This window comes from Dasypus novemcinctus, chromosome 27 (assembly GCF_030445035.2).
Source record: "Dasypus novemcinctus isolate mDasNov1 chromosome 27, mDasNov1.1.hap2, whole genome shotgun sequence".
In the NCBI taxonomy this organism is placed as follows: domain Eukaryota; kingdom Metazoa; phylum Chordata; class Mammalia; order Cingulata; family Dasypodidae; genus Dasypus; species Dasypus novemcinctus.
The window spans coordinates 30,444,990-30,472,524 of record NC_080699.1 but is presented as its reverse complement, the minus strand read 5'-3'; the positions used below and the strand labels follow the sequence as shown (position 1 = coordinate 30,472,524).

Below are 27,535 nucleotides of genomic sequence, written 5' to 3'. Positions count from 1 at the left end.
TGCAGGAGGAATTGGCATTTTAATATTGATACATCAGTATTCTAGGGGATATAGCACATCAAATAGGTTCATTTCCATTAGGATAGGATACATGGGCCATAAGGGTCAGAGGAGTTTATAAATGGGGTGCTCCTTCTGGGCAAGTGATACAGGTTCAGGTCTTGACATAAAGTTGCCTTTAAATTCATTCTTCACTTTATTACATTAGCTCAGAGTCAGGCTTAGAGAACTCGGAGGCTCAGGCTAAGTCTGAGGATTTTACTTTAGCCTTCTAACTAAGATGTTAAATGATGATAAAGAAACATCTATCTCCAAAAGGTATTATTCAACTTAATTTCCTCAGGAAATTCATGTAATAAAAGCTATCAAAGCCCAAGTAAATACAGTCAATAAGATCCCCAAAAATACCAGCTCTAGCAGGAACCCCTTGAGTTTCTTTGTGATCTTGAGGTTACACTGATCCTGATGTTTGCTTTCAATCTCTCCTCCAACTCCTCCTCCTATTTAAAAATGTAAAACTTTAGGTCTAGCCAGTCTGGTCTTGGTAAGTATTTAAGATAAAAAGTGAATAGACAAACGTAAAACAGTTCTCTAATTCAGGCATTTCCTAACATCAATACTACAATCTTTACTCTAGGATCCATGTCACCTGTTATGTCTGATCTCACTCTGGAAAACTTGGGAGGAACATTACTGTCTACGAATGCTTTGGACTCCTCCAAAAAAGGGAACATGACAGCTGCCTGAGGGGACAAGCTTGGGGACAGGAAGAGGGGACAGAAAACTGATAGGCTAGGTGTGAATTACAAAAGCACATCACAGCAGAAGTGAGGGTAAAGAAGGGCCAGACGCCCAGAAGAGGCACTTGTGCTTCGGGATGATATTCTCAGAGTCCAAGGATGGACGCATCCACAGGTGACTTCAGGAGACCAATAGCAGCTTTCACAAGCTCCTTCAGGAGGGTACCTGTGATGTGAAGGAAACAATGCATTAGGAGCCAAAGGGTAGCAATGAGAGAAGATGCTCTTCTCCTAACTTCCCTCACACCACCTTGACCATCTCCCCCAAGTCCTTCCTCTATCATTCCTCAATACCCCTCATTTTTCTCACCCTCCTGCCTGGATTCTCCTTCCATCTTCTCTGACCCAGAAATACTCAGCAGCAGTGAGCTAATAAGCACCCAAGGAGTGAGTGCTCCAAATCCAGTCTTATCATCAGTACTGATGGTAAGGAGAATAAATTCTACTTTTGTCCTTCTCACAAGTCACACCCCCATCCAAGCCCCTTTCCCTCCTTACTCACCCCCCAATCCTGAAGTTTCACTCTCATTGCCATGCCTATCAAGTAATAAATTAGCTCAGAAACCCAAAAAGCTCCCAACCAGGATGGTGATGGGAGGTATCTATGGGGACTCTTTCTCTTGGCCACCCTCCCCTGGGCCTGGAGGCTCAGTGACTGGGAGGGTGGCTGGATTCCTAAGAGAGAAAGCACAGGGGTGTCAGGAATGTGCCCTTACCTGCGTGGATGCGAATCCACTCCACAGCCTTCAGTTCCAGCAGCTCCCACTCATCCTTCAGGTCCTGACCATTGGTGTTCAGCCAGAGAACAGCCAGGATGGTGGCCCAGCTCGAGGAATCATAATTCTGTACAAGGGAGAGAGAATTCCTTGAAGCCTCCAAGTTGGGGTAGGAAACCGCTCAGGCAGATATAAAAAGCTCCACTCCTCACAACTGCTACTGACTGGAATTATCTGGTCTCTCTTTACCTTCAAATGCTACTTGTAAGCATAAAGCCAGGCTCTTACCCTCAGAGAAATGATTCACTAAGTCTTAGGGTAGAGAGGTCTTAAGTATTAAATCCAGTGTTACTGTTAGGACAATGCTTGAAACCCCTTGACACACCTCAGCAAATGGTAACCCAGCATTGACAAGAAAAACATGCACAGTAGCTCTGTATATTATAAAATGCCTCTAAGGTTTTTCACTTGAACTCTAGCCAAACAGAAACAATATAAACAAACAAAAAAGCCCAATCCCATGAGGAATTATCAACAACCGCATTTTTTTAAGAGAGAAAACTGATTCATACAGAAGTGAAATTATTTGTCCAAAGTTAACCTTCTAGGAAATGATAGAGCTGGGACTGGAGCCCAAATATTCTGATTCTAAAATTTAGTTTATCATGTAGTTCCATAGAAAGAATTAGCCAGAGAGTAGAAAACTATCTTCCATGAGTTTTCACCCATTGCTCCTAGTTTCAGATTTTAGAGTAAACTGTATTAAGGAAAATTCCTCTTTTATATCATAGCCTTTAAAATTTGGAAATGCTATCATGTCCTGCCTGAGTAGTCTTGTTTCAGATCAATTTTCTTAGTTCCTTCAACCTTTCCTCTTTTGTCTAAACAGTAAGAAACCCCATGTTTGTTCTTCCTGTCTAAAAAAAAACAATACAATGATTTTTTTAAAATGATCTTTTTAAATTGCCACATCTAGAAACAAATGTACTTATAAAATTCTATTACTACAGACCAAGAATATATATTTTCATACAATTTTGTTGCCTTCCACTAAAAAAGTTTCAAACACGTTGATTCATAATAAGCTTTTAGTTTTATAAAAACTCTGGTTTTCACTTGCAACTGCACTTATGTCATTTTACTTTTATTTTCTACTTTTATAGTTAGGAATTTGGAATCACAGACAGGACTCTGTTTTTATTCCTACTATTTTTTTCATGGATAACTGCAATCCACTTTTCAGAGGTCTTTTGGGACCTTTATTCTCTTGTTCAGCACTCTATCTTCTAGTTTTGTCACTTGCAAATAGGAAATCACTGGCCTACAACTTCACCTAAAACTTTAATTAACATACGGACCTCAAGAGAGTTCATAAAGATCAGATCTAAAAATCTGTTTCAAGCTTGAAATCAATTCATTATTCTGTGCTAGAAGTTTTCAAATATTTGATACTCAGTCTAGGCACTCATCATTAAAAACAAAAAAACTTCAAATTCTTTACTGAAATTCGGATACAATATGTCTTTGATTCCCTTGATTTATTGGTCTGGTTACCATGTCAAAGAAAGAAATGTTAGTCTGAAATGATTTGTTCTCAGTAACCTTTATGACTCTTGTATCCTCTTCCAAGTCTTTACAAATTATCCTTGTACTTATTTGGTCTAGAACAGCATCACCCAAAAGAAATATAATGCAAGACACTTGTATACTTTTTAATCTTTTAGTAGCCATGTTTAAAAATATAAAAATATAAAGGTGAAATTATGTTCATAATACAATTTATTTAACCCAAGATATTCAAAATAATATTTTAGCATGCAATCAATATAAAAATAGTTACTAATGAGATTTTTACATTTTTATACTAAGTATTTGAAATTAGCATGTATTTTACACTTTTAGTACACTTCAATTCAATAAAAAATTTAGTTCCTCTGTTTCATTAGCCACCTTTCAAGTGTCAATAGTTATATGTGACTAGTGACTATTGTATTGGACAACACAGTTTTAAAATTCCACATATTTATCTGAATTTATTTAATCACCTTCTTCCACATTTGAAAAGTTCAGAATGACACATGTCCTTCAGACTTTTGGACACCTGTCTCACATATTTAATAATTTCTTAATGAGATTATAAGTTTTGACATTACGTAGAAATTCTGGAGTGTAATAATTTTTATCAGCAGACTTCAACATATTTAAAATAACTAGGAGAACCCCATTAACACTTCACCTCACATGGTTTCAATTATTTTTTGTTATTGCCTGCATCACTTTCTTTAGTACGAAAAGGAGCATACTTCTTTCTGCATGATCTTTCTGTAACTAGGGTTCTGAAGAGTCCTAGATTGAATCCATCTGAGTCACACTAATAGGATCTACCTTAATTGTTATGAGGATTAAATATAACCATGAATGTCAAAGGTTTAACACAGTGACTGCACAGAAAAACTGCTAAATAAATATTAGTCCTTATAACAAAGATGATTGACAGGGAATATAAGTGGAAGAGGATTTTTGCTTTCTCTTTGTCATCCATCAACCCTAAACCATCAACTCATAGTAGCTGCCCCATTAATTCCTTGTTTTTTCTGCTCGAATATAATCAGAAAAATCTTCAACCTCTATTTATTAGAAATTAATTTAGTCTATGACCCCCTATATTCTCTTTCTTCAGGTTGGTCCTGATCCCTCCACAATTCTCATTACTGACCCAACTCTTTGAAAAGATACACCTTTTTTTTTCTTTTTCAATCTCACCTCAAATGGGAGTGCAGCCAGGAGGTCTTCTACACTTAAACCTAGGACCATGGCCAGCCCTTCATTCAGGTCCCAGGAACCATCTGCCTTTTGGAGGGAAATCAGCTGCACAAGATGATTATCTCCAAAGACTTTGAAGGAAAAGAGAGAATGAATATGAAATCATGGATCTTTTACTCTCTTAGCATACCTGAGAAAGGCTGCTGAATTCAGAGACAAGCAGTAGCAAGAGTGCAGAACTAAGCCAATACTACCAAGATCCTTTGCAGTCTTTTCCCTGGTAGATTTGCATTTCCACCAAGATGATATAGGCAACCCAAGTGATGTACTGTCTCCAGGAGAGCTGTACTTCAAAATGCAGCAACAAGGGAAAGATATGAGATAAAAGATCCACAGGATCCACTGGATTAATCCACTGGATTAAAAAGTCTAATCCAGACCAGTTTAAATGAGTTTTCAAACTTTAGCTTTATTTAAAAATTCTACACAAATACACCTTGAATCTAAAGTATTAAAAATTTCAAAAGAAAGCAGATAGGAAAGTAGCAGTTTACCTCAATGAGTAGTCTAGTATCTAATCCTGGCAGTATGAAAAAATTTTTAAAGGCCACAAAATTCTCTTATGAAGCATTTTGTATTTGACTGCTTATCATATGGTATGATAAACTTGTAACAACTTAGAAATTACTAGGCAAGAGAAAATATAACTAGAGAAATAGGTCTACCTTAATAGCAAAAAACAAACAACAACAACAAAAACTAAGGTTTTGCACTTAGTGTACACTTTGAATGGACTGTACAAAGCATGAGACTGTAAAACACAGTGGTGGAAGTCAAGTGGTAGAAGAAGGACTGTGGTTAAGAGAACAAATATGAGAATGTTCTCTCATGAACTATAACAAATATGTAATAGTAATACAAGGTGTTAATCAGATGGGTTGGGGAAAAAATACAGCAAATGTAAGGTATGGGCTATAGTTAGTTCATAGTTTATAACAAATGTTTCACAACAATGCAAGGTATTGGTGGTGGGGTGATACATGGGAGCTCTGTTTGATGATATAAATGTTTTGTAAGTTCACAACTTTTACTACACACTTACTATTTATGTATATGCATTCATGTATGATACACATCAATAAAATTGTTTAAAAAAAAAAAACAAGGCTCTTAATTTCGACAAACTTAAATCTCAGTTGTTAACTTACTTGAAGTGTGAAAATAATTTAACCAATGGAAACTCTATTTCCTCATCTATCAATCAGAGTCAATAATGCCTAATGCCTGTGAAAGCATGTGAGGTACCTATAACAGCAGCTGGCCCCTAACAGGCTCTCTAAAAATAGTATTTACTATCATTAATTCACAAAAACCAGTAGAAAAAAACTACTGGTAAATTTTCTTTCTATTTTGATAAGAGATGAGAGGATTCATTAGTGAGAAGCCTCAGAGAAGGTATCTTCTGAATTGCAGGGATATTATCATAGGGTAGGAAACTGACATTATCTAAGAACCTTCTTTATGGGCAAGAGTATGAAGTTTCTCATGAGAACCCTAGTCGGTAAGGAGGTGTGCAATTGAGGGAGATAAGGCTCTAAGAAGTGAATTAAATTGCCTAAACTCACAAAGTAAGTGGGAGCAGAGAGATCTGGATCTACCTTAGACCTTGAAGCCCCTCCTTAACTAGCAGCCTAAGGGATTAATGAGTAAATCAAGAGTAAGCAGCAAAGAAAATATTTAAACAAAGAACAACTGTTCACCATAAACTCTTGTTATAACGATCAGAAAGACAAGAAAGACGTTGCCTAAATTTGAGCCCATTTTAATAAACAAGACCCAAATAAATAGTAAAATATATTCCAACTCAGTTGAGCATGCATATGAGAAGGCCAGCTGTTGGAAACACAAGGCAATGACCAAGGAATTTCCTTTGGTGACTAAAAGAAAGTCATCAGACAGTCATGAAAACCCATCTTCAAACCCAATCTATAAAATTAGGAGAGCCAAAGCAAGAGGAGCCCAGCTGGACAACAAGAGTCAGTGCTGCAGGGGAAGGATGCCAGCCCAGAGGCAAACCATGTGAAGTGAGACAGCAAAGGTGGTTTGTTTAACTACGACTCAACCCAGATTCCCGGGGGTCACAAGTTTCAGGGTCCTATATTGTAGATTAAGGTGGGCTGTTCCTGGAAAATCTAGGTCCAGACAAATCTCACCCTCTACCAGATGCTTTTCAAACAAATTATCCTGCGTAGAGAAAGCCGCAAGAGAGCAGAGTGCTGAAGTTTGGCTCTTCAGTCCCCAGAGGTCACCCTCACCCCTCACCTGTATGGTGAGTTTTCAAGTTGCTCTCATCCATGGACGAATGAGTCCTTCCCACGTCAGGGGAGGTCTCTTTGCGAGGCATGCATTTCTTCTTTTGTTTGACACCAAGAGCATGGGGTGTGCCTAGTCCTAAATGTGTGACAGACAAACACCAGTGAGAAAAAGTTGTAGGAAAGATGCTCACCTAGACTGTATAACTCCCTGTTACTCATCAGCCTACGGCAAGTATTTATGTCTTCATCATCATTCTTCGGAAAAATGCTTGGGTATAAAGGAGTGAGCTTCCTGGGCTGTCCTGCAGGCATAAGAGAGTAGGATGAGGCTTTTGCATAAGCTATAAAACACCAGTACAGACATTGAGACTGACGCACCCCCTGCTCTCTGGAGTTGGCAAAAGAGCCCTGATAATCTGAGACACACATGCTTTCATCCATTTCAGCCTCACTGCCACCATTCTTCTTCTCCCATATGAACCAACCTCCCACATAACAACCACATCCTTGGAACCCTTCATACATGCTAAACAATCTTTTCTGCATCTTCAATCTCATTATAGGATGCTTCTTACAACTATTGCCTTATATCTAATTTGTCCTCCAAAGAACTGTTCTCCTTATAGTCCTCTCAAATTCTTGTTGCCTGATTTACCACATTCCAAATAGCATCATTTTGAGTGAGTCCAGTAATCCATAGGGATGATTGTGTCTACTGCCTAACTCATTGTCCCTTGACTTCCTCAGTTCCCATAACCTAGTTCCTTCTTTCCTTCCCTTGCCTTTCCTCATTCTCCACTTTGCATTGTAAAGGCAAATTAAAACAAAACCAAACATGAGCCAAACTAAAACACCAACATCACATACATCACTCCTTATTCTTTCTTTTATCTGGATCTTGACACAGGCTGATTCTGATACTTAAAATCCTTTAGTTACCTAATCCCTGCCAGGATAACCTATCTAACTCTTCACATTTCATTACAGATGCCACCTATTTTCGGAAGACTTCTTTGATTTCCACTCCATTCCATACTGCATTTGACATTCTCCTATATGCTCTCACACACAACCTGCTCTTGCACATATTGTAGTACTTTTTTTACTTCCTTGAAAATCTGTTCATCTGTTTGCTGTCCTCTCCCTTCCTCCTCCACCTTCAGATTACAAGATTCTTGGGGACAGGAATTCTACTTTTTCACTACTGCATCTCTGAAGCAGTAGGGCACAATACCTCTGAAGCACAATGCCTCATATAAAGTTGGTACTAAAAGAGTTAAATTTTAATGAAATAAATGTTGTATGAGTGACATGGGACTCACCCTGAATCCCACTCTACAGAAGTTATCATTATATGTTTCCCATCCAAATATGGACACCTGTCCAGAGAATTTCACCTGACCCATAAGCTTAAAACCCTAATCTCAACCTTCAAACCTGTTTGGCTTATGCCTGAAACAGTCCTGGCAACCAGTACCCATTCTATACAATTATCACATTGTTCATCAGTGAAATGTGTGATCCTTAACAATCTGCATTAAGAGAATGCATCAGCTTCAGATATAGACAGGTTGACTACTCAAGGTTTATGTTCACTTCCTATGTTTTCATGTTTCCTGGTCTTTTCCCTTGGATTATTTTGAGTCTCCTTGCCAATGGGATATATTCTTGTTCCCTAGGACAGAAGAGTTTCTTACCTCCAGCTCGAAATCTTAGGGATGGAGGAACTTGGGGAAAAAGGGAACTTAAGGGCCTTTTATAACCTTTTCCTTTAAATAGTGTGCTTCAATATACAAGCCCCCTTAGTCATTCTACATGAGTTTTAAGAGGATAAAACTCACCACCTCTAGAATTTTTTGGCATTACAGTGGTAGCACCCAACAGAACAGGTTTTGGAATTTCCCGGCGAACCAGGGGCCCCTGAACTGGCTGGTTGAAGATCTTGCTGATAGCAATGAAAGCTGTATGAGAGCTTATGACTCCACACTCAGTGCTGATCTCCAACACTTCTTTTTTATCACTTGCTGGAGTCTCCCTGAAGCCCATGTCCTTGACCTGGAGTAAGGACTTGGCCGCAAGGCGGTGAATGGTGAAGCTGAAATTAAAAAATAAAAATAAAAATCCTGTGACTTATAGAAAAGCATTCACATGCCAGTTACAAAGATTCCTCAAAAGTTAGGGATGGCAGAGGGGAGAAAAGTCAGGGAAGGGAACAGATAAGACACGGATGGGCTAAAAGGGTGATGTGATTATAGGGAAACAAGTGATTCCAGAATTAAGAAAAGGAAACCAACCCCCTAGGAAAGCAGGCATAGCAAGGGAAACTGTAAATTCTCACTTGGCATCATGCTTGGGATGTAGATCAAATGTCACCTTATTCTCATAACTCTTGTCCTGGAGTGTGTATTTGAGGCATACTTCTCCTGTTGCCTCTTCTGGCTATAAATTAAGGAAGAGTAGAGATGATAGAAGGGAGAGGTCTCCAAGAGAAGAACCAGACTGGAGCAGCTCCCCAACCCCACCTGCTAAAATTCTGGCTAGAAACCTGGTAGCACAGGAAATCCGAGATCTGAAATGATGGGGAAAGGGATGGGTTGGCTCTTCCTGGAAAACATGATCCCTTGATTAGCTCCAAATTCACTTATCAGATCTATTGAAATTGTCTAGGGCAGGGTTTGGGGGCAATCACTACTCTGACTAGAGGAACAAACACAAATGGGAACTTACCAGCATTGTCCCAGTCAAATGGGCATAGAGGATTAACCTCTGACCCTTAAAGATGACAGTCTGTTCTGGGGAAAGCATTTTAGCAGACAGACCAGGAGGCAAAGCCCAGGTCAAAGAGATATTCTCAGCCACAGGCTGTAGAGCGCGTTTTAGGGCCAAAAGAGCCTAATGGGAAGAAAGAACAGAATAACCACACACACACACAAATAATAACAGCAAAGATAACTACTATTAATTGACTTTTTATTGTGAACCAATTAAAAACATGTCATGATTATCTCTTATCTATCTGGGAGATAGAAAATATAACCCTTGCTTTACACATGAGGAAGCTAAAGCTTAATGATTTAGTAACATAAAATGTGAATGGAGGAAAGGTCTGAGACCCCTGGAGAAGGAAGGGATAGTTAAGAGTTGGCATCAACTGGAAAGAGGAACTTAGAAACATAACCAGAAGTGGAAGGTGCCTTCCCCTTGTGGTTACTGATCAAATGGAGCATCAATTTATCACCTCTTCCAAACCATTGAAACATTTCACAATAGTTCCTTCTCATTTTCTTCATATCCTGGCATGGAGGACAGGGTATGGCACTAAAAGAGGTCCTAAAACTCTCATACCAATAATCTCAATTGTGGCAGACAAACCTCTTAGCTTTTCTCTCTGTGATCTAAATCACAAAGCCCCCAAACTCTTAACATTTCAACTTTGGGCTCCCAGCCACTATGACCAGATACAGTGTCTCCAGAAACCACATTAGGCTTTTTTACATAAGGGCAACAAGAGCTCACTAATTACACAGTTCAAGATCCTGGGGATATACAATAAACCTTGGAGGCACGTTGCTATTATCAGCCCTTGCCACAGAGTCCACCACCCTGCCCACAAACTATCTGAAGTGGCTCCCCTGGACATGGCCTGTCCCTCACCTTGGACTGCATCCTGTCCCTGCTGCTGATAAACTCTGCAGTGCCTCCAGCAACCCGGGCAATGCCTTTTATTAGGCTGGTGGAAGCACCTTCTCCAATACCAAATGAGAAACATCTGCAATCGTAAAAGGATAGCAGTTAGAGACAGGCACTAAAGAGTGAAATGATAAAAATAACACAATGTTCAAAAGTGTTATTACTCAAAAAATATAAAGAGATTGTCTACTTTCTTGACCAAAGGTATAACAACATTTACCAAGGAGATTCTATATTTCAGGAGCTATGCTAACCACTTCAATGATCCAATTTATCACACAATTCTAAGAGACATGCTTAGTTCTTTTCATATCGCAAATAAGGAACCAAGGCCCAGAGAAGTGAAGCAATCTGCTTAAGATCACACAACTACTAAGTGTTAGAGAGGGTGTTTGAACACTGGTCTGTCTGACTACAAGACCCCGTGGAAAACCACTATATTATACTGATTTTAGAATCAGGAAAAAAGAAATAAGAATAGGAACATATCCTCATCAATTATTTTGATAATCAAAAGAAAGAATGGGTTAATTGGAAAGTGGGAGAGTCAGGGAAACACAGAAAGTATAATCAGAGCTTGTTTATTAACACTGTTTGGCATCGTATCTGTCCCGGAACAGCCATTCTTTAGGTGGGAAAGGCTGCTGATTGCTTCCTGCTCTTCCAAATGGAGAGCTCTTCTCCTCCTGACCAGAACTGCACGCATCAAAGAGCTTTTTTAAAATATATATTATGGTAACTAGATACAACTCAAAATTTCCCATTTCAACCAATTTCAAGGGTACAATTCGAGGATATTAATTACGTCTCCAATAGCTTTTTTTTTCCTTCTTCATTTTCTTTTAATGTTACATTAAAAAAAATATGAGGTCCCCACATACCTCCCACCCCACCCACCCCACCCCTCCCACATCAACAACCCCTTTCATCATCACGGCACATCCACTGCACCTGGCAAATACATTCTGGAGCTCCACTGCACCACATGGACAGTGGTCCACATTGTAGTCTACTCTCTCCCCAGTCCACCCAGTGGGCCACAACAGGACACACGATGTCCAGCATCCGTCCCTACAGCACCACCCAGGACAACTCCAAATCCCGAAAATGCCCTCACACCATATCTCTTCTTCCGTTTCCCTATCATCAGCAGCCACCGCGGCCACCCTCTCCACATCACTACTACAATTTCTTCCCTAACTAATCACAATAGTTCCCAATAGCTTTTTAATCACAAGTTGGGTTTCCAAATAGAACTATCTAAAAACAAAGAATGTGTTGTAATACTAACACAAGCATTTTTAGAGAGTGTTACAGGGAAATTTGGAAATTTATAATTTCTCAATGCAAAATAATTCACTGGAATTTTGACTTACACAGCAGCCTCTTTGAATTTGGTTAGTTTGTGCCATCTTCCCCAAATCTAGTGACATTAGCACTTGTAAGGCAAAGGACCAGACTTCTAATTGCAGTGTTTGAACTGTGATAACACTCATGAAAGACCCCAATCTGCCAGATACTATCTCTAAATTTCCAACACTATTGCTGAACTGTAGCTTAAGTTCTTTATAGCTTATAAAGGGTAATTGTTTTGAAAATTTAAAATGATTTTATGTATAAAGACAACATTAAACAATATTTATTAATCACTATGTGCCTTGCACTCACTTAAGTGCTTAATGTGGATGATGAAAATAAAGATAACAATTACAATAATGGCAAAGCTTTATACAGCAGTATTTAGCATCAAGCACATTTCCTAATGTTTTACCCAGGTATGCTCTTTTAACCCTTACAGTAAATCTATACGGTAAGTAGTATTATTATCCCCATTTTCAAATGAGAAATTAAGGTTTGGAGAGCTTAGGTGATTTATCAAAACAGCAGGCAAGCAGAACTGGGACTTAAATGTATGACTTCTAACTTAAAATGTAATACCTTACGAGACTTCTGTTCACAGCCAGGGCAGAGAAAATTGTTTCAAATCAGTTGAGAACTAGAAAAACTGCACACAGTTTTCTGATAATCTATTTGAAAACAGCAATGAGTTACCAAGATAATAAGAAGCTGTAGCAAATATAGGTTCTGTGTCTACAGGAGCCCACACTAAATCTTGGTGTGTATTTCCATCTTTCTCTCCCATTTCTGAGCAAGTTCTGTTCTTTCCCCCATTTCTCAAATAAATTCTTTTTACTGGCCTAAAAAAAAAAGAATCTGTGGCAAGAAATCCTGGGAAAACAGGGAATCTAAGTTTAGAGCATTTGACTTCTTTTCCCCTTGAAGAAATGCCAAGTACAAAACAGATGACTGAAAGACTGGACATTCTTAAATTTTGTTGTTTTATTACAGTTATTTAGAATAATGTCCTTGTTCTTGCAAAATAAATGCATAAATATTGATATATGAAGGGTTGTAAGAGTTGTGGCTTGCTCTCAAGAGTTTCAGACAAAAAAAAATGTCAATTGGTGGACCTGGTGGAGAGTATATGAGTATTGATTATTCTATTCTTGCAACTTCTCTATAGATTTAGATTTTTAAAATAAAACACCAGAAACAAACATTATTTAGAGAAATTAATAAAGACCTAAATAAATAAAAGGATATAGTATGTAAAGAGATCAGAATATTCAATACAGTAAATATAAAATTCTCCCAAAATTGATCTATAAAGTCAATGCAATTCTAATCAAAATCCCAACAGGTTTTTGTTTTGTTTTGTTTGTAGAAACTGGCAAGTTATTTCTAAAATACAAATACCTAAATTAACTAAGACAATCTTGCAAAAGAAGAAAGTTAAGGACTTATGCTTTTGGAAAACAAGATTTATCCTCTTGATTATCTACACTGAGATTGTGCTGTACTAGCACAAGTCTAGAAAAAGAGGGCAAAGGAATGGACAGAGGATCCAGAAACAATCCACACAGGTACAGATGCTTATTTGTAATAAAGTTGGTATTGCATATTAGTGAGGAAAAAGAAAGTTTTCAATAAACAGTGCAGAGTCAATTTGATATCCATAAGGAAAAATAAATGAAACCTGACCCATACCTCACACAATGCACTAAAAATAATTCCAGTTTCACAGTACATCATAATGTAAAAGAAGAAAATAACAAAATTTCTAGAACATGACAAAAGAAACTACCTTCATGACCTTGAGGAGGGAAAGATTTTGTACAGAATACCAAAAAAGAAAAAACACTAACCATAAAGGAAAAGCCTTTTGGACTGTATCAAAAGTAAGAACAATTTTTAATCAAAAGACACCATTTTGAGGCAATTCATAGAATTGGAAAATATATTTTTAGTCAATAAAGTGCTTGTATCCAGACCAAAAAATCAGTCTTATAGAAAAAAATAGGAGACTTGAATGTATATTTCGAAAAAGAACCTCCAAATGGCCAATAAATACCAAAAGAAGCTCAACTTCATTAATTGCCAAAAATACAAATTAAAACCATAATGAGATACTATCAACCACCAGAATGACTAAAATTGAAAAGACAAGTAATATTGATTTTTTAAATTAATTTATTGAAATATATCACCCCCACACAAACATACATAAACAATAAGTGTATAGTAATAGTTGTGAACTTACAAAACAAATACATATAACATAATACAGCACTCTCATAACTCACATCACTAACCCCTTACACTGTTGTTAAACCTTTTTTAACTAATGACTAAAATATTACTACTAACCAAAGTATTTTCCCCCAGCCCTTCCTATTATTATCTTTATGTCATTTATATGAACATATATAAACAATTAAGTGTATAGTATAAGTTGTGAACTTACAAAGCAAACATGCCTAACACCATACAAGGGTCCCATACATCAACCCTCCACCAACACCTTGCATTGTCATGAGATGTTTGTTATAAATTATTAAAGAATATTGTCAAAATCTTACTACTAATTATAGTCCTTATCTTATGTTTGGTGTGTTTCCCCCCCAACCCACCCTATTATTATTTTTATATATACTTTTTATGACAGAAGTTGTATACTTATAAAACAATCATGCATATGTGCAGAATTCCCAAGCAATACCCCTCTATCAACACACCACACTGTGGTGGAACACTTGTTACAGATAAGATAACATCATCTGATTGTTACCAAGTCCATAGTATACATTTGGCTCACATTTTCCATACTGCCCCATTATCAAAATAGTACATCTTTGGCACAGATTATTATATTATTACTGCTAACCACAGTCCATAGGTCATTCAAGTTGTATTTTCCCATGCATTCACAGCACATTGCAGTAGTGATATACATTTGCTCTAGCTCACAAAGGACACCCCTGCATCTGTACCATCAACTACAACTCTCATCCACTTATCGGTTTACTGTGCTACTGCATTCCTAGATTATTGTCTAGTATTCTGTCAATTGACATTTACATCCCTAGACTACCATTTTCAGTCCCATTCACATTTATAAACTAGCTATTACTCACAACTTGTTACCATCCATTCTATACATTTCCACACTTTTACAGTAAAGCTAATTAAAACTTCCACACACATTAAACATCAGTAGTCCATTTGAGTCCTTCTCTTATCTCTGTTAAGAATCCACCACTTACCACTAGGTCTTGAAGATATTTCCCTAAAATTTCTTCTAGAAGTTTTGTGGTTCTTGCTTTTATTTTTAGGTTTTTTGATCCATTTTGAGTTAATTTTTGGATAAGGTGTGAGATAGAGGTCCTCGTGTCTTCTTTTGGCTACAGAGATCCAGTTCTTTCAGCACTTTTTGCTGAATGGACCGTTCTGCCCAAGCTGTGTGGGTTTGACAGGCTAGTCAAAAATCACTTGACCATACATGTGAGGGTCTGTTTCTGAATCATCAGTTTGGTTCCATTGGTCTATGTGTCTTTATGCCAGTACCATGCTGTTTTTACCACCATAGCTTGGTAGTATGATTTAAAGTCTCAAGATGAGGGTTTGCTTTTCCTTTTATGATGTTTCTGGCTATTGAGGACCCCTTACCCTTCCAAATAAATTTGACAATTGTGTTTTCAATTTCTTTTTAAATGCTGGTGGAATTTTTATCAAGGTTGCATTGAATCTGTATATCAGTTTGAGTAGAACTGAAATCTTAATGATATCTAGTCTTCCAATCCATGAGCATGGAATATTCTTCCAGTTATTTAGGACTTTTTAAATTTCTTTTAACATTGGGTTGCAGTTTTCTGAATACAAGTGTTTTATATGGTTGGTTAAGTTTATTTCTTACTATTTGAGTTTTATCTTTCATATTTTATTTTCACCACTCTTTTCACACTTTTAGTTACTTTTATTGATATAATCTTCATTTCTAGACTCTCTTCCAGGCCTCTCTCTTGTCTTTTCTTTTCAGTCTCTAGCACACCCGTTAGTGAAAATCTGGGCTCTTGCTTAGAAATTCTCTATTTCTGTTTATCTGTGAATATTCTGATCATGCCTTCATTTTTGAAAGACAGTCTTGCTGGATATAAAATTCTTGGTTGAAAGTTTTTCTCTCATAGTATCTTAAATATATCAGATCACTGTCTTCTCACCACCATGGTTTCTGGCGAAAAATCAGTACCTCATTCCATAAAGTATCCCCAATATGTTACACATAGCTCTTCTCTTGCTTTTCTCAGAATTCTCTCTTCATTCTTGACACTTGACATTCCGATTAGCATGTGTCTCGGAGTTTGGCCATTCAGATTTTTTGGATGGGAGTACATTGTGCTTCTTGGATGTGGATATCTATGTTCCTCAATAGGGCTGGGAAATTCTAACATTATTTCTTTAAAGATTCCTTCTGCCCCTTTCCCTCTCTTCTCCCTCTGGGACACCCATGACATGTATATTTGCACATCTCTGGTTGTCGTTTAGTTCCCTGACACCTTGTTCAATTTTTCCACTCTTTTCTTCATCTGCTCTTTTGTATGTTCACTTTCAGAGGCCATTCCTTCAAGCCCACCAATCCTTTCTTCTGCCTCCTCAAATTGCCATTATACAATTCCAATGTTTTCCCAATTTCATTTATTGCACCTATCATTCCTACAAGATCTGCTATTTTTCTACGCATGCTTTCAAATTCTTCTTTGTGCTCATCCAGTGTCCTCTCAATATCCTTAATCTCTTTAGCCATTTCACTGAATTTATAAAGGAGATTTGTTTGAACATCCATGAAGAGCTGTCTCAACTCCTCCATGTCATCTGGAGGCCCATCCTGTTCCTTTAACTGGGCCATATCTTCCCACCTCTTGGTATGGATTGCAATTTTTAGTTGGTGTCTTGGCATCTGGACCACCAGAGTATTTATACTGGGTGCTGCCTTTCTCTTTAATTTAGAGCTTCCTGCTCTTTCTCCCTTGCTGGTTGGGCAGTAGGAGCCAAGGATGTAATTGGTACTACAAACTGTGGAGGCTCAAGCTGCCTCATTGCCCCAAGGATAGATGAAGTTTCTCCTAACTTTCTCCTTTCCCAGAGGTAGGGACAGAGTCAATGTTGTGTGGAATAATCCAAGTTGTACAGGCCTAGACTGTAGTTGCCTAGAGAGACTCATAAAGCTTTACGCCCCCCTCTCCCCTGCCTGGGGCATGGATGGACCTGCAGGTGTGGGCAGCAATCCATGCAGTGCAGGTCCAAGGCAATAGCAGCTGCCCCAGTAGACTTCTAATTATTCAGTTTGTGCCAGCAAAAGGTACCCTCAGTGTAGCAGTTTAATATTATTGGTGAATTCCAAAAACAAATATTGGATTATGCTTGTAATCTATCTGTACCTGGTCATGATTGAGTTATAATTAGGGTGTAGAGGTTCCCCCCGCCCCTTGTAGGATGGGGACTAACAGATAAAAGGCATGGGAAGCGGACTTGGCCCAATGGATAGGGCGTCCGCCTACCACATGGTAGGTCTGTAGTTCTAAACCCTGGGCCTCCTTGACCCATGTGGAGCTGGTCCATGTACAGTACTGATATGCGCAAGGAGTGCCATGCCATGCAGGGGTGTCCCCCGCATAGAGGAGCCTCATGTGCAAGGAGTGCACCCCAGAAGGAGAGCCACCCAGCGTAAAAGAAAGTACAGCCTGCCCAAGAATGGTGCCGCACACATGGAGAGCTGACGCAGCAAGATGACACAACAAAAAGAAACGCAGATTCCCAGTGCCGCTGATAAGGATAGAAGCAGTCACAGAAGAACATAGAGCAAATGGACACAAGAGAGCAGACAACTGGGGGGTGGTGAAGGTGGAGGGGGTTGTGGGGGGAAGGGGAGAGAAATAAAAAAAAAAGGCATGGCAAAGAACAGAGTTGAGGGTTTCTGATGTTTAAGTTTTGATGTTGGCGTTTGATGCTGAAGTCTTAAGCTGGAGCCCCGGGAAGTAAGCTCACAGAGGAAAGAGATGACAGCCCTGAGAGGAGAGGAACCCTGAACCCAGAGAGAAGCAAGACCCTGCAAGGGAGGAACCCAGGAAGCCTGAACCCTCACAGACATCGGCAGCTATCTTGCTCCAAATAGACTTTGGTGAGGGAAGTAACTTATGCTTTATGGCCTGGTATCTGTAAGCTCCTACCCCAAATAAATACACTTTATAAAAACCAACCAATTTCTGGTATTTTGCATCAGCACCCCATTGGCTAACTAACAGACTCAAGTTACCCGGATAGACTGATGCAGAGCTAACCAGCCTCCTCCCTGCAGAGGTGGGACCTAAGCCTAGGCTAGGGCTGCAGGCTGATGTGGGAGAAAGAAACCGGTTCCCACCATCACAGTGATACCCTGTCAGCTGTCAGGCCGGCCTCCTGTCAGGCTGGGGGTGGAGCCAAGTTGGTGGCCTCCAACGCTGACAAATTCACACCCCAGCTGTTCCCAGGGTCATTCCCCAGCCATCCGAGTCCACCAATCAGCAGCCAAAACTGGCCATCAACCGACTCCTCCTTCCCATTTGGGGAAATGGAGCTCCCAATTCCAGCCACAGAACAGCTCCCGGGGCAGCCTGCACCACCAGAGCAGGACCACCACCCGCCTCAGCGGCCCAGCCGGCAACTTCCCGGAGAGGCTGGCGCCACGTCGCCTGCAGCCTCCTCCCTGTCGGAGGCGGTACTGGGGCTCAGGCCAGACCTGCAATATCACCCAGCTGGAAAGAAGCCAGCCCCCGCCAGCGTGGCGGTCCTCAGTCCGCCCCGCCTCCCTGGCGCCAGGCACGTAGCCAAGATGGCGGCACCCGGCCAATGCCCGGACCGGACAGGCTCAAACTCCAGCTGATCTCAGGACCACACTCTAGCCCGCGGAATTTTACTCATCAGCAGCTGAAGTCAGTGCCCCACCATCTCTTCCTCCCCTGTCCTTGGGAAGTGATGCTTCCAATTCCAGCCACGGAATAGCTCCCGAGGCGGCCGCGCCTCCGGTGGAGACGGGAACGGTAGCCGGGGCGCCGAATGATCCTCCCCGCCGACGGGCAGCCTCCCCCCTCCACCCGCTCAAGGATGCTACAGGATGCCCCTCCAGCCCCCCAAAGCCCCCAGACAGGCACCCCAGCCAGCCTAGATAGCTCTGGGTGTTCACCAGCCGCCCCACGGCAGGAGCCGATCCCAGGAGCTCCCCACTCCGCCGCCGTCCCACTGCCTTTCTGCCTTATTATCAAATTTTGCATAGGAAATGGGGTGATCAAACCCTTGTAAATTATGATATAAATTAAATTAGCACAGTAACTTGGAAAACTGTTTGACATACCCCAGAATTTACACAACTATCAACTATTTCAACACAAAAGAAATTCATACATATGCCAAAAATACATATATGAGAATGTTCACAGCAGCATTATTTTTAACAGCCAAAACAAATGTCCACCAGCAATAGAATGGAAAAATGATCATAGAGCCATTCACTGGAATACTAAATAGTAATGAAAATCAAATATGGCTACAGGCAAAATATGTATGAATCTGAACATATTATCAAGGGAAAGAAGATAGAAAAAATACCATATAACTAAGGTATTTAAATAAAAAAATAAGCAAGAGTAATCTATGTTGTTACAAATCAGGAAAATTATTTTCTTTGGAGATTAAGAAGTGGGTAATGATTATAAATGCAGGGGCATTGGTAACTTTCTATTTCTTGAACTGTGTGGTGCATTCACATATATGTTCACTCTGTGATAATTCCTCGAGCTGTCTACTTGGTTTTCTCCATTTTCTGTGTGTTTTACTATCCAATTCTTATTTCCCTTGTGGCTTAGAATAACAAGACAATGATTTTACATTGTATTGTTGATGTTATTTAGAAAATAGCTTTTATATTTTAGTAGAGAAAAAAAATGGTATAAAAATTTTGTCAGCTGGTTAAAAACTGAAATTGTTGAATCATTCTGTCCTCTGCAAAGAATGTCAACACTGGTATAAAGACTACAGGTGATATTAGATCTCTCTTGGATCAAGTCACCCAGGAGCCTCATTCTTTTCATACCTGTGCCTCAGCCTGTTTCTTCTCACTTCTTTAATTACAGAAAATGTGTCAGTAACTTCTCCATCTGTGAAGACAAAGAGCTGTAGAAAAGAAAGAAGACATACATCATTCATCAAGTCTCTGCCAAGTGTTTTTAAAATGCCAGGGTTTACTCTTAAAAACAACCCAACTATCTCATTCTAGAAGAGGTGTCAGAGCCCCTAATGTGCCACTGTCACTTGGACCATGTGCTTATACGCTCTGTTTAGAACCTCGGGACTATTCCTCACCATCTTCCCTACTAGATTAGTCCAAGTCTTTTGTGGCTGTCTATGAAGGGATTTCCTTTGACCCTGGAGCTCAGGAAGCAGAATTTCACTAAATATCTCTTGTCCTTTTTCTTTACAATGTGATACAAGATTCTCTGAAGTAAATACCATATTTCAACACTCTTGCAATGATGTTCAGAACCATATATTCTTGAGCAGAAACTTCATTCTCCCTGTCCCTTTCTGTACTTGTTTTGGTTCTTACCTGCAGGGGGTGGCCTGCGATGGCGGGTCCATTGAAAATGGACTGCAGGGGTGACAAGATTTCAGTGCCCCCTAAGTTTGCCTGCACAACCTTCAGTTTCCTCAAGGCCTCCTCCATCGTATGCTGAGTGTACTTCACACTATCCCTGAGAATAACACACACATCGATTACAAGAAGGCTACTCAACGTCACCCAGAGCTGAGCCCTTGCACTGTAGCAATTTGCTTACTACAAATATAGTATTTTTATCATGGTAAAACAACGTTATCTGAAATCCCCAATGCCAAAGTCAAGTCTGCAGTCAACCTCTGAACAATCTAGTCTCTTTCTTTAAATTATCTTTTTTGGATTCTCTATGACCTTTCTAGAAACTCACTGGAAGAATGTTTCATAGGTAGCTCCAAATCCAAAGACGTTGAAATAACAGCCTAAGGGCAAACTCTTCAGCAGCAAAACCAGTGTTTCCTGAGGGTAAGAGATTATGAGAGACGGAGTAAGAGAGGATCTTCTTGGACACACAGACACTGCCAAATCTAACTCTTGAGGGTATAGGCCTTGACCCTCCATCTTTGTCTTCTATTCCCAGGCTAGCCTGAGAGTGACCATGTTACGCTCAGATGGGATACAGGCTCACAGTGCGAAACAGACCTTAATTTAATCCCTGAGGTCAACCTCCCTTGACTATATGACCCTGAAGAAGAAAGAAACCAGCTGTACCTTGGCAATATCGATGCGTGAGCGGCCACTATCGCGTTTACCCATGGGACACTGCATACTTCCCGAACGGTCCATGAGGAAGATAAATTCTCTACACGTAATTGGGGGCTTGGCTTCTGGGATATCGGGATAGAAACTCACCATCGCAGTTGGCTCTCTCATCAAAGACTCTACTCAGAAAGGATAATGGTACTATAAGAGGAAAAGAACTGAAGAATCCTTAAGGTCCTCAAGAATCAACTATAGTGAGTTGAATATGGAGCTGAGAAAGAACTCAAATCTAAATCACAGTTTTTGGTCTTTACACCAAATCTGCCTGCAAAGGGTTTGGAGTGATACGTTTAAGTGAAAGGGTACTATAGGGATAGAATCAGAACTGATACTAAAGGGAAGAAAGATGGCAGAGTTTACCAAGCACAAGCAGTGATTATTAATAAAATGCTGTACCTGGCTGCTAGCTTTAACATTGTTTTTGGCAGCTAGGCAAAGGCATGAAACACATTAGGGAAATGTTCTGGCACTTGCCAAAACAATCAGATAAATTTATTTGCAGAGACAAACCTTCTCTTCAAATCAACTCAGTAGGAAGTTTACCACATGGGTCGTTGTTTAAGTCTTTCATTAAAGTTTTGAAAAACTGAGGCTCATGTGAACAATTCTTATGTTGAAAATATACAAGAGCTGAGAGTACATGTGCCATACAGTATGTGGTTAAGTCCATCTGTTTGGGAATAAGTCCAGAAAAAAGAAAGGGAAGCCCTGAAGTGAGAGTTGGACCCCAAAGGCACCATTCAAACAACAGTGTGGAAAACCTGGAGAAATGAGCCTTTGTGGCAAAGTTGTCAGACATTTTAATTTGTGATTTTAACGTGGTGAGCAAGTAAAAGCTGATGCAGTCATTGAAATGTTAATGTTGACAGAGAGAGATGAAAGGAGAATGGCTGGATTTTAATAACTCCAGTTTTACAGTTCAAAATTTAATTGAATGAAATTCCAATATCTCATTTTTACAAAGTGATTCTAGGATTCCAGGTTTAAACTCAGAGTAGCTCTAGGATTCAGTATAACTGCAGGACCTGGCTCATTTTAAACTCTTAGTCATAGGATACTCCAATAACCAAACTGGCTTCCAAATAAAATGGGTGTGGCCCAGAAAATATTTGATAGAATACTGGTTCAATAATAACTTTTACAAAACCCAGATATCTGGTTGTACAATGAAAGGGTAGCGTTTTTTAATGGACGAGATAAAGTCCTTTCCGAGAGGCAGATGGTTATGGTGAAAATGGCACTGAAATAAAGTCAGTTGTCAGGATTGCTATGAGAATCATGTAAATTAATATATCTAAACTGTTTGGAATGATGTCAGATACACAGTAAATAATATATATTGTATTCTCTACTATTATTCCTTAGACCTAGATCAAATTACTTTCACTTCCATTAGCCTCAGTTTCCATTTTTGTAAAAGGAAGTGTTTCAAATACAAGCAATTCTGTTTGTGAGCTTCAGTTTCCTCATCTGAAGAAGCAAAGTAGTACAGATTAAGTGATCTAATACACATAAGGAACTCTGTCTAGGGCTTAACAAAGATTAAGCTCTCAATAATTTTTAAATGATTATTTTTTGTTAAATTATTTTATTAAATTATCCATTTAATTTTTTAAAATTAAGTACCATGTTCTTAATACAGTAAATACTTTCTAAGTTTTTAAAAATAATATTTTGCATTTTTATCACTGAGTGGTATACTTCATTTGGTAGAAAGTTAAATGGTTTTAGTGAGCCAAGCTGCTACTTGGAAGTGTCAGTTGCTTCTCTGTGCAGATGGGAACAGCAGGTCATCTTAAGCAAATAATGTTCCGGGAAGCAAACATGAGTGAACCCTCTCATAGGCACTGCCAGAAGGGATTCACAAGACTCTGTAAAGGCTGCCCTTGTTGATCTCCTTTGACCTGAAGAGTTGATCGTGGGGAACAGATAAAAAAAATCTGAATAGGGCCTCTTCATGGAAAAGGAGCTGGTTATAGCAAGCCTATGGTAGAAACTGGAAGCCCCTCTGACAATCTTATCATGTTCAGACTGTCATGAGGAAAAAATCATTGAGCATGGGAGGGCAAACCTAAAAGTTTCAATATATGAGGCTAAATATGAAGCTACCTTGGTCAAACATTAAAATGAGAGAGTGGGCTGACTTTCTATTGCAGACCAAAAGGGAACTGTCTTTGCAGCAGTTGTAGTTATAGAAGAGCCCAACCCAAGCCATGGAATTTTGAGCATGGCTGCCACCAAGGTTTTTTCCATTTCACCAATGTAGACAACACTTCAGAAATGGCAGCATTCCTCAGGCATATCTCATGGGCTTTGCAATCCAATGACATCAAAGCCCAGGAAGGCTGGAAGAGAGTGACAGACTGACATGGATTATACCAATTATAATTACTAGAAAAAAAAGAACATATATATTACGGGAAGTTAGAAAATAAGGGGAATAATTTACAAAGAAATTAAACTTAGTCTTTAATAACAATTAATGCTTACTTATACACTTCCTGTGTTTTAAAATCTTTTGTTCCCAGTGGATATGTTATTTTATAGTGGTAACCAGTCTGTATAACTTATTATTTCTTTTAGTTAACATTCTTGGGAAGCGTTTACACCATACTATTTCAGTCTTTCCATGTACATTATATTAGTAGCTGCGTAACTCATTAAATATATCTAGCATATTGAATTTAGACACTGGAAGACATTTCAATTGTTTACTGATCTTTGATAATACAAATTAGCAGGGAACATCTTGGTGCATATTTTTCTATATATTTACATTTCTTTCCTTAGGCAAGCTTCCCAATATTGGAATTACCAATATGAACATTTATGCCTGACACACACAGCCAAATTTCTTCTCGAAAGGATGATATCAAATTATTTTGCCTTTTGCAGTCTATAAGAATGCCAAATTCACCCTTTAAAACAAGAGGCAAAATCAGATTTGGAAGTCTTTGATAATTTGGAAAGTAAAAATGTCACCTGATTATTTATATTTACATTTCTGTCAAGAATGAATGTATTGCATATGTTTGTAAACTGTTTCCTTTAGTGAATTATTTGTTCATATCCTTTTCCCAAATTTCTACTGATGCCCTTAAATTTCATTAAACTTAACTATTTATGCACACCCTAGTGTAAGCAACTGTAATGTTTCACATTGATACGTTTTCTCTGACTCTGGACAGGGGGAAAGAGATGTAATTTGAGGGGGCATCTTAGAATTACCTTCCAGATGACTACCAGGGGAGAAGGATGGTACCTGGCTTTGTTTGAGGTTTGCCCATCTCTACAGCCACACTGGGCTTGTGCACGTCGAAGTAGTAGATCAGGAGCTCCACATCACCTTCAAACTTGTGCCCATCAGCCAGGGAAACCTGAGGAGGGGCGAACAAAGGAGAGACGTCAGAACTGTCCCTGCTCACTGCCTGAGGCTGAGGTCAGAGCTTTCATGAGTAAGCATTATCAAGAGCAGGGGTTTGAATGGAAAGAAGGCTCTGGAAATTAAATGCGGATAACTTCTTCTGAGTTAACAGGGAAAATTAAAGAATAATTAAGGAGGTATGGGAAAGGACAAGGTCAGGACCCAAGGAATTGGGGTCCAAGCAATAACAGTGCTCTCTTTTTAATCACCTGAGCATCAGTCTTCTTATCTCCAAGGTATTCAAGAGGACTCAATGCGCAGTTGGATTTGACTTTCTCAATGCCATGCTGGGAACTGATGGTGGCAACCATGCTGAATGTGTAGGGCAGGTCCTTCAAAGGGACTGCAGGAGTCTTCATTTGAGAGGAACTGTTAGACCGTCCTACAAAAAGTTACCTTGGTCGATTTTCCCTTCCTACAGTTTTTAGTACCCCCACAAGCTCAAGCGGATTTCCCCAATAATAAGCCACCCACCACTATTAACCAAGGGGGAGGTTCCTCACCAGAAAGATTGTACCGAGGATTCAGGATAGCTGGGAGCACGTAGCGCAGGGCCCCATCTGCTTGCAGGGGCAGCTCTTGCACGTAGTGCAGGGTGACTGCCGCCTTGGACCCTGTGCCGAGGTTTCCCACATTGCAACAGAAGACATCCCTGGAGCTAAAGTCCTCCTCCAGGAGGAAAGCCTGGCGGCCCTGGGAGATGGCATTCTCATATTTGGCATAAGCCTAAAGAGAACAGAGTGAGGGGCAGGAAGGAAAAGTGCCATCAAAGCTAAAGGTTAAGGAAGAAAGGAGTGTTGCAGAAAGGAAAGACTGGCGAGGAGGAATTAGAATTGGTCTTGCCAAATTCACAGCTATACTCTGAGTGTTTATGAATGAGTTCTCCCTCCAAATGAATTTAGGAAAATAGCAGCTAGAAAGGAACAGAGGAAAAAGCTTTCAACAACATTTTCAGTAAAGTTTCCTTCGATAGAGAGCCTAGCAAAGTATGTGTTAAGGAAATAAGCCAAGAAGAGGTAATGCACTCCACCCTAGTACCTTCATCTTATCATGTAATTCAGCCACAATTTTATTCCCATCCACCAAGGCCTCGAAGTTATAGACAGCTGAGTCTTCATCCATTGGGAACACAAAGAAGGCTTCCACGGGAAATTTCTCCTCATTCTCGTAGTTTAAAGTTGCAGACACATCAGCCACAAACTCACGTATGGACAAGTTCACAGAGATATTCTTCAGTGGCACTGGGGAAAGACAGGAGTTCAAGAGTTCAAAAACCTTAACAGAATGCCTCCTGTGGGCCAGGCATTGTGCTAGATGCTGAAGATTCACCCGCAGGTGATTTCAGGTAAGCAGCTTACCTGGATCCTGGAGGGAGTTGAGTAGGCCACAGGGGTGCACCATGGTGGCACAAATTTTCTGTGGAAAAGACAGATCAGGGACACAGTGACATTTTGGGGAATATCTACTCAAACACCATTAACTTCTGTGTTTCTCCTGGGCATTAAGAATAGATTCAGGGGGTAATGTTGTGAAATTGGGTAAGAATTGGGTGTGGCAAAATGGTCCACAATTTGGCAGAAGCACAAAGAGCAGTCAGGGCTGTGGCGAGAGGAGAGGGCGGTGAGGAAAAGGGTTTCCATGCAGTTTCCTTAACTGGGGTAAGTTATTTGGGGAAACAGGCTGGGGTTGGGGGAGGAGGGTTTTCTAATAAAACCAGAAGGAAGCAGAGTAAGAGAAGATTCACAACGGGGGTGGGAGGAAGCGTGTAAAACAGCTGAGGGAATTGTGTCAGACAACCAAAGCTCTCAGGCTAGGACATACTCACCAAGAGTGTGGCTGCCAGAGGAAGTGAGAAGCAGGGGTCTGTCTCCTACAAAGAAAAGAGTCCTATATCCTCATTTTTACTTTCATTCTAGGATCCCCCAGATCAATCCCCCACTGAAAGAAATTCGCTACTCTGCACCCCTCCACCTCCACTCTGCCCAGTATAAACTGCTCTGTCAGCATTAGCTCTGTCCCTCAGGATGGCACTTCAAAAATGCACCTAGCAACAGGCATACAAAGAGGGGCCACATGGGCTGACAAAGGTCCAAGACCTGAATCCGAGACAGCTGGGGAAAGGAGAAGGGTCCCGCCGAGCCAGGCAGCTGGACGTCAGGATCCAGACATCCCCGCAGGGCGCTGCGCAGGAGGGAGGAGGAGGGCAAGGCGGCTGACGCAGTCGTGGCGCAGGGCACACCCCTCAGCCCGGGCTGCGCAGGCAGAGAAGCCCCCCCACCACCACCAGCCAAATGCTGGCGTGGGATGCGGGGGGGTGCGGGGGTCGCATAGAATCGGAGAGTGATTAAATCTTTATATTCAGTCTGAAATTTTCAGCTTTCAGGTATTTACAGAAGGGGCAGGGTCGGTCTCCTTCTTTACTATATAGAAGGTTGGGGGGGGCGGGGGAGCAGGGGGAGTGGGGCTCGACGCTGCATTTCCAACAGGCCAAAATTACATAAAATTGAGAAATCGCCAGTTGTCCATATTAAAGAAAGAAAATAAATAAATACGGAGAGGGGGAAAAGAAAAAGAGAGCCAGATGACGGAAAGGGCAAACGGAGGCCTTGAGATGGCTAAATAGCCCCCTCCCACCCCGAAAGATTCCCCTAAACTGCCAAGCTGGCAGAAACTCCCCGGGGATCCCACACCAGGACTAAATTCCCCACCCCTTGAGCTCGCTGGTAAAAGGAGAAAAGAGAAGAGGGGGGTAGGGTCTCAGGCCAGTGGGCTCCTGCCCCAGCGCGGGCTGCCTGGTCACCTACCTTCTCCGCAGTCCAGAATCACTCTGAGGCGCTGCAGAAAGAAAACAGCAGTCGTCAAACTGTCCAGAAAGACCCGCCCCCTTTCAGGCACTGATGATAAAGGAGCGACCACAGGACTAAGGGATCGAAGGAAAATTCTTAAACAAGTACTAGAACATTCGCTTTTGTCTACATCAAGGGAAAATTCTTAAACTCTGGGACATTTGCTTTTCTCCTTTGCCTGGTCTTCGCTAAAGAATAATCAGAGGCTGGACAAATGGAAGAAAGCGTTTCCTGTTT

General features: G+C 40.4%; 1 protein-coding gene across 5 annotated transcripts; it reads right to left on the bottom strand.

Annotated features, from left to right (window-relative positions):
• Positions 1 to 27,535, bottom strand: VWA5A (von Willebrand factor A domain containing 5A). Of its 5 annotated transcripts, none has more exons than XR_011647646.1 (19): positions 27,257 to 27,341; positions 26,278 to 26,322; positions 25,811 to 25,868; positions 25,491 to 25,693; positions 24,956 to 25,178; positions 24,662 to 24,834; positions 24,291 to 24,405; positions 20,978 to 21,147; positions 20,637 to 20,725; positions 20,261 to 20,405; positions 19,748 to 19,827; positions 10,249 to 10,363; positions 9,322 to 9,486; positions 8,933 to 9,033; positions 8,436 to 8,689; positions 6,602 to 6,896; positions 4,280 to 4,410; positions 1,517 to 1,643; positions 1 to 966 (listed from the first exon to the last, which is right to left on the bottom strand). XR_011647646.1 is itself a non-coding variant. In XM_058289314.2 (19 exons), exons 3-19 carry the CDS (start codon positions 25,851 to 25,853, stop codon positions 887 to 889), a joined length of 2,325 nt encoding a protein of 774 aa, XP_058145297.1. In that variant the 5' UTR covers positions 25,854 to 25,868; positions 26,278 to 26,322; positions 27,257 to 27,535; the 3' UTR covers positions 1 to 886. The 5 variants fall into 5 exon arrangements, 4 of the variants coding, with proteins under 4 accessions (XP_058145297.1, XP_004459610.1, XP_058145298.1 ...); XM_058289314.2 differs by having other exon boundaries at positions 6,786 to 6,896; positions 27,257 to 27,535; XM_004459553.4 differs by having other exon boundaries at positions 6,602 to 6,730.